At 40.5% G+C, this 5812-nt stretch overlaps 1 protein-coding gene across 2 annotated transcripts; it reads right to left on the minus strand.

The window, feature by feature from the left end:
- Positions 1-874: 874 nt before the first annotated feature.
- Positions 875-2285, minus strand: twist1b (twist family bHLH transcription factor 1b). Of its 2 annotated transcripts, none has more exons than XM_038711686.1 (2): positions 1727-2285; positions 875-1432 (listed from the first exon to the last, which is right to left on the minus strand). In XM_038711686.1, the coding sequence occupies exons 1-2, from the start codon at positions 2138-2140 to the stop codon at positions 1352-1354; spliced, it is 495 nt and encodes a 164-aa protein (XP_038567614.1). In that variant the 5' UTR covers positions 2141-2285; the 3' UTR covers positions 875-1351. The 2 variants fall into 2 exon arrangements, with proteins under 2 accessions (XP_038567614.1, XP_038567613.1); XM_038711685.1 differs by having other exon boundaries at positions 1608-2284.
- Positions 2286-5812: the final 3527 nt, after the last annotated feature.

A 5812-nucleotide genomic window follows, 5' to 3' on the forward strand; every position in this document is an offset into this window, starting at 1 on the left:
TCGGGATTCCTTTGCTCGATGTGCGCGAAAACAAAAAGTCTATTGCTTATTCTGCTGCGCTGCAGATCTGCAAAATCATTAGGGATTATTGCCCATCCAGTAGGCAAAACAATCCGATATATGATTGCATTGTTTGATTTTGTCATCGTGAATTTAGATAGGGCATGCACTGCTATGCTGCAATAACAACAATATAGAAGAGAGCATTGTTAGTTTGATCTCTTCATTGACAAAATGTCAACACTTAACTGCTTTGCTGTTTATGTCAGAAGAGAGACTGTAGCGTGGGCCCAACAGCAGGTTAACATGACCCAAGTTATTTACTTTTAATGGTGAGCTTCAGGTCCAATCCTTAATCCAACGGTAAACAAATTCAGGAAAAGAGAGAGGAGAGGGAAACTGGAGACTGCATGAGGCTTTTAAAATTTTAATTAAAATGGAATTTTAACTTAGTTTATGCAGACCGACTTTGTTTTTTTTTTTATCTACACCAGATTTTTTTCCCTTTTGCAGCAAAAAACCTTTTTTCTCACGTTAAACTGATGTGTTGATACTGGACTTTGTTTGAATAGTTTTAGTTATGAATGATGGGGGGAAATTATAAACCCTGAATTGTTTTTCTTCTTTTTGGATGTGTTACAATATATAAAAAAATAGCTGCATGTTTCCCCGACACTTTTGCTTGTGCCAATGATAACTCCATCTGTTTTCCCACGTGACTGGCGATACAGTGAAAGCTTTTGTCATTAAATCTGATGTGAAGTATTATAGTCCACGGGATTTCAGTGTATTTTAATTTTAACTTTGGCCTCCTCAGCTATCTGTTGTTAACATTTCAATTCGATTGATAAAAAAGTTAAAAGTCAAAAGGCAATTACTTTCATCTTCATTTTCTTTAATGCAAAAACATTTACAAACATTTACAAAAAACGATAATAAAAAATAGGAATGTATTTGTATTTCAGACACATGATCTTTTCCTCCTTGTAACACGTTTCACCAATAAATAAATAAAAGTATTCTGAAAATATTTTTTTGTTGCACAGGTTAGATCCACACAGTCTGCCTATAATGTGAGCTACACCACCAGTTGACAGTCTCACACCAAAAACTGAGACAACTGCTTCAATAATGCACTTTGACCTCCACAGAAATAAGTCCAAAGGCATGCATTTTAAAACATTTGTTTTCTTAAAAAAACAAAAACACATGATTTTTTCAACATTCGTCGTCAACAACATGAAAACACACCAGAATTGGGGTGATTGGAGCTAACAAAAAAACAAACAAAACACGGCTGCAAGTCCCTGGGCTCTGCAGAATGTTCCCCAGAGTTTCTGTCGTCTTTGGTTTAAATAGAGTGATCCCATGTATCCAGCATTGGACTCCAGACTTGTCCCGTCAGAATGTCATTCGTAGAATCAGCAGTCACCTGTGGGTTAGACAAGGCATTCATTATCACTAAACTGTGCATAGAAGTATACAAAATATCGCTGCTTGCGGTTGCATTACACCACAGTGCAGCCATTAAAAAATTAAATAAACATTTTCTAGTGAGTTCATTTCCCCACACTTTAAGGCCTGGTTTAGTTGAAAATCTAGCGTACCATTTAGGGCATAATTTCTCCAGGTGCTAGTGAGATGTTGACATGGACCAAGCGCCCTCCATCCTCCATACAGAGAAGGCGTAGCTCAGTCTCTCATGAGCCACATAACTACAACTTGCCATTTTGGAGTCCAGCTCGTCGCTCTGCAGCACCTGGTAGAGGAAGTCGATGTATCTGGCTGCGAGTTTTAGGGTCTGTATTTTGCTGAGTTTGTCCGAGGGCAAAGTGGGGATAATTTTCCGCAAAGCGGCGAACGCCTCGTTGAGAGACTGCGTCCTCTGTCGCTCCCGGACGTTGGCCATGACCCGCTGCGACTGGAGCTCCTCGAAAGACTGGGGGCTGCTGCTGCTGGACTTCTTCCCTCTTTTCCCAGGGGTCGGGCTATCTGAGTCCTCCCCGTTTTTCCTGCTCGTTCTCCTCTTCCTCCCACATCTCTTCGGCTGTCTGTCCAACTCCCCCTCGCTGTTGCTCAGGCTGTCCACAGGAGAGACAGGGGAGCTGCCCGACTCTTCCCCCAGATTTTCCTCAGACATCTCCACTTGGGTAGATGGCAGCCTGAAAGTGTCCCCCCCCAAAATTATTCCCCTCTCATGAAGTCACAGAATTAGTCCACCTGTAGGTCTGTCTGGCTTTGAAGACACCAAAGTATCCATAGATGGGTTCCTGGGAGGACAAGCCTTTTCCGATACTTGAGAAGCTTAGGCAGTTCTTATAGGCTGCATGGCGTAAACTTTTTTTGGGGTGGGACAGGATTGGCCAAGAAGATGAATTACGTGAGGCGAGGGGTGGGAGCATCTGTGGAACTATCAGAAACCCTCCTGATACAAAGCTGGAAAAGATAACTGGGTAGCGCTATAATCTCACATCATTACAGTATTATTACAAAAGCAAGCAGAAGATTGTTATAATATTAGTCATTAGGACTCCAATTTGATTTTCATTAGATGAAATAATCTCTACATTTTCTTGTAATAAAGTTCACATAAGTGAGGGGAAATCGAGCAGTAAATTGCCTTATTACGTATATGCAAAAGGGACTTCGAAAATAAAATAAATATCAGACAAAAATAATTGAAAATAACATGTTGTAAGCCTAATAGCTTTTCGTGCAGGACTGAGAGCAAACAACGCGTATTTTGTAATCCTTCATCCATCCATCGGCATCCCAATAAGATATTGCCACTTCAAATGACTGCTGCTATATGTTTGCTATAGTATGCAGCAACTGTATGAGATGACACTTCTTTTAAAAAAAAACAAGTATTATGCAACCTTGGCACATCTCTGGAGGCCTAACCTACAGGCACGTGGGATTTACGTTTCCATCTAGTCTTACTTAAATCAAGTGAGATCAAAGGACTTTCATATAGGCAACATATGATGCCAATCTTACATTTTTGACATGCAGCCAGTACTGCAGCTCTTCAGACTTTTCCTTGGAGGACTGCTGCATGCTCTAATTATATCCCCCACAAGAGGGCATGTTTTTTATGTATATTGTAAAATACCACAAAACGTTTGTAAAACTAAGATAAAGTTTGCATTTCTTTGTTCATACATAAAACAATCCAAGAAGTGATGATTCTCTCCTGTTGGTTCTAGTCAGAGATGAAGAGAGAGGGCAGCTTCATGTTTAAGACCCTCTGGTATTTACTAGGTTGGTGATACAATATCCATCTTGTTTAGTGGAGGATTACTTTGTTTAGGTTGAGAAGACTGTGGTCCACAGGAGCAGCATCTGGTTCAGGAAACAGGGGGGCAGTCGGGGTCAGAGGTCACAACACCAGTGAACATCCATTTACATCCTTGTGGAGCGCCTGAGACTGAAGTATTGTTCCAGGGGAAGCACACATGCTTGTTTAAGTGTGTCTTTTTGAATGAAACATTCACATTTTACTTTACTTTAAAGAAATAGCCACATTTATTACATTTTAAGGCTCAGAAATGCATGCTCCTTCAGTTATATCACTCAGTGACAAAATAAATGGGAAATTTCATAACTTCAAGTTTAGAACTGGCACATAGGCTTATGTACCTGTATATGGGGATGTTGACGTTGACTGAAGAAAACCCATTACAATCAAGAAAGACTTCATTCGGAGTAAACAATATTTAATGATATATGCATGATAATAATGTGAAGAGTCGATTAGACCCCATCATGACGTCATCATATTTTAAGGGGTAGTGAAGCTGTGCATTGTGTGGGATAACCCCCTGGTGGAGTCTAGACACTGGCAAGGGGGATGGGATGAGAGAATGGCTGAGACTTGGATGGATATGGTGAGCTCAGACCTGGGTACTGGATGTGGTAAAACTGGAGGTGAATACGGTGGAGGAGAGTTGCAGTGATTCATAATGAAATGACAGCTGACACCAGCCGAGAGGAGAACAGATTGAAAGTTTGACAGCTACAATATGATTGGCTGATGGAGATCGTTGCGAAATCTGTTTGGAAGAGTAAACGCCCATATTTATACAAAGAAGTAGGATAGTGTTCCTGATTGAACCTACGCTAAACTTCATGAAAGAGCAGCTCAAACCGCTTCAAGGTGAGTATACCTGTGTGGTGGCCCTGTCCATGGTCCTGATCCCAGCACGCGCCACACTCTACCTGCTGCACCTCACAGGTAAGCAGACACCTTTGTCTGAATGTTTTGCCATCATTTTCCCTGCTGTATCTTATAACAAAAGTGGCAGGTGAGTAGCTTTTACTTAATCTTAACAGTTTGTTTTGCGGCTTCTTTAAAATTAAAATAAAAACTAATGTACTGCTTGAGTATATTTAACACTTTTTGATGCTACTACATTTCAGAGGAAAATATGTTGTTTTTACCCCACTACATTAATATTAATTGTAGTTACTGGTTACTTTTCAGATAAAAAAAAAAATCATACAAAAACTATGATCAGTTTATCAGTTATGATACATTGTTTTAGATTAAAATACCCAGTGAAGCAGTTCAAGTTAGCTCCACCTCTGCACTACAGCACCTTTAATATTTTAAGCATTTTTTGTAATACATGTTTTTTTGCTTAAGTTACATTTTCAATAGAGGATGTTTACCTGTAAGATAGTATTTTGTTAGTAAAGTGCATTTATCTGTATCTGTATATATAGGGTTGTCCACAGTAAAGAGATGAGGGCGAATAAGGGGGGATGACAGGTTGTTTCCTTTTTTCTTTTACCTGCTCTTGTTTTTGTTTTGTTTTGTTTTGTTTTTTTCCTCTTAACTGATATTTATGATTACACTTTATTGAATTTCAGATTTTTTTTCATAGAGGAGCCTGTTGGCTGCCTTCCTCGCCTGCACATGTCAGTTGAGCTTTAGGATTGCCTGGTCAGCATCTCAGACCCCTAGGCCATAAGGACACACCATCATCCCCTATTTAAAAAATAACAATAATGCAAAAGCCAGTATTTACACCCACGCCACATTTACATTTCTTGGCAGATTGCTCTGCGGAGTTCAGCTCTTTGCTGCTGAAGTGACTCTGACAAAACACAGCTGCTTCTCACTACCACGAATATGATGTCATCACAGGACAACTCCTCCAGTGTTGATCTTTAATAAAGACAAAACCTTCATCAGTCAATTAGAGAGTGTCAGGGACTGACAATTACAAGAACATGAAGAGGAGATAAACAGCATTGATTGTTTTTCAGCTTGATTTACCGGACATTGTTGTCTACTCAGCCTGGAGCAGTGGCTACTAACAGATGAAGAAAGCCTTTGTCCTTATCAATGAGCAATGAGTGGGTGTTATGATAAAGTCAAGTGTATATTACTGACTCATGCAACTTGACACACCAGTCATGAGTGACCCCAGAACGTCATTAACCACCCCTCCCCGAGGTCACATCAAGGCAGACACAACTCAGGCTCTCACTCACTAAGTCCTGAGCCAGAGCCAGATCCACAGAGACCTGTCTATTTTCTCTGCTCGAGCCCTGGAAGGCAGTGTTTCTCTATCAGCCTACTCGTATCTATTGAAATAACAAACCACAGTCCTCCATATGTACGAGGCTCCCACAATTGACAGTGATATTCATGCTCACTCCATTAAAGTTTAGCTGCAACGAGTCCAGTGCCAGCTTGCCGAGATGGATCAACTGCATGGGATGAGAAAAGACAGGGGTGCGTTCTTCAAAGAGCAGTCCCAGATAGGCTTTAATAAACCCTCGGGACTAACAAGGTCAAACG

This window comes from Micropterus salmoides, unplaced genomic scaffold, assembly GCF_014851395.1.
Source record: "Micropterus salmoides isolate LMB-PRFRI ecotype aquatic unplaced genomic scaffold, ASM1485139v1 Ms_hic_scaffold_11, whole genome shotgun sequence".
Lineage (NCBI taxonomy): Eukaryota > Metazoa > Chordata > Actinopteri > Centrarchiformes > Centrarchidae > Micropterus > Micropterus salmoides.

Bases quoted from the DNA above. Each gene is read 5' to 3' on its own strand.
- twist1b (XM_038711685.1), bottom strand. From the start codon at position 2,140: ATGTCTGAGGAAAATCTGGGGGAAGAGTCGGGCAGCTCCCCTGTCTCT.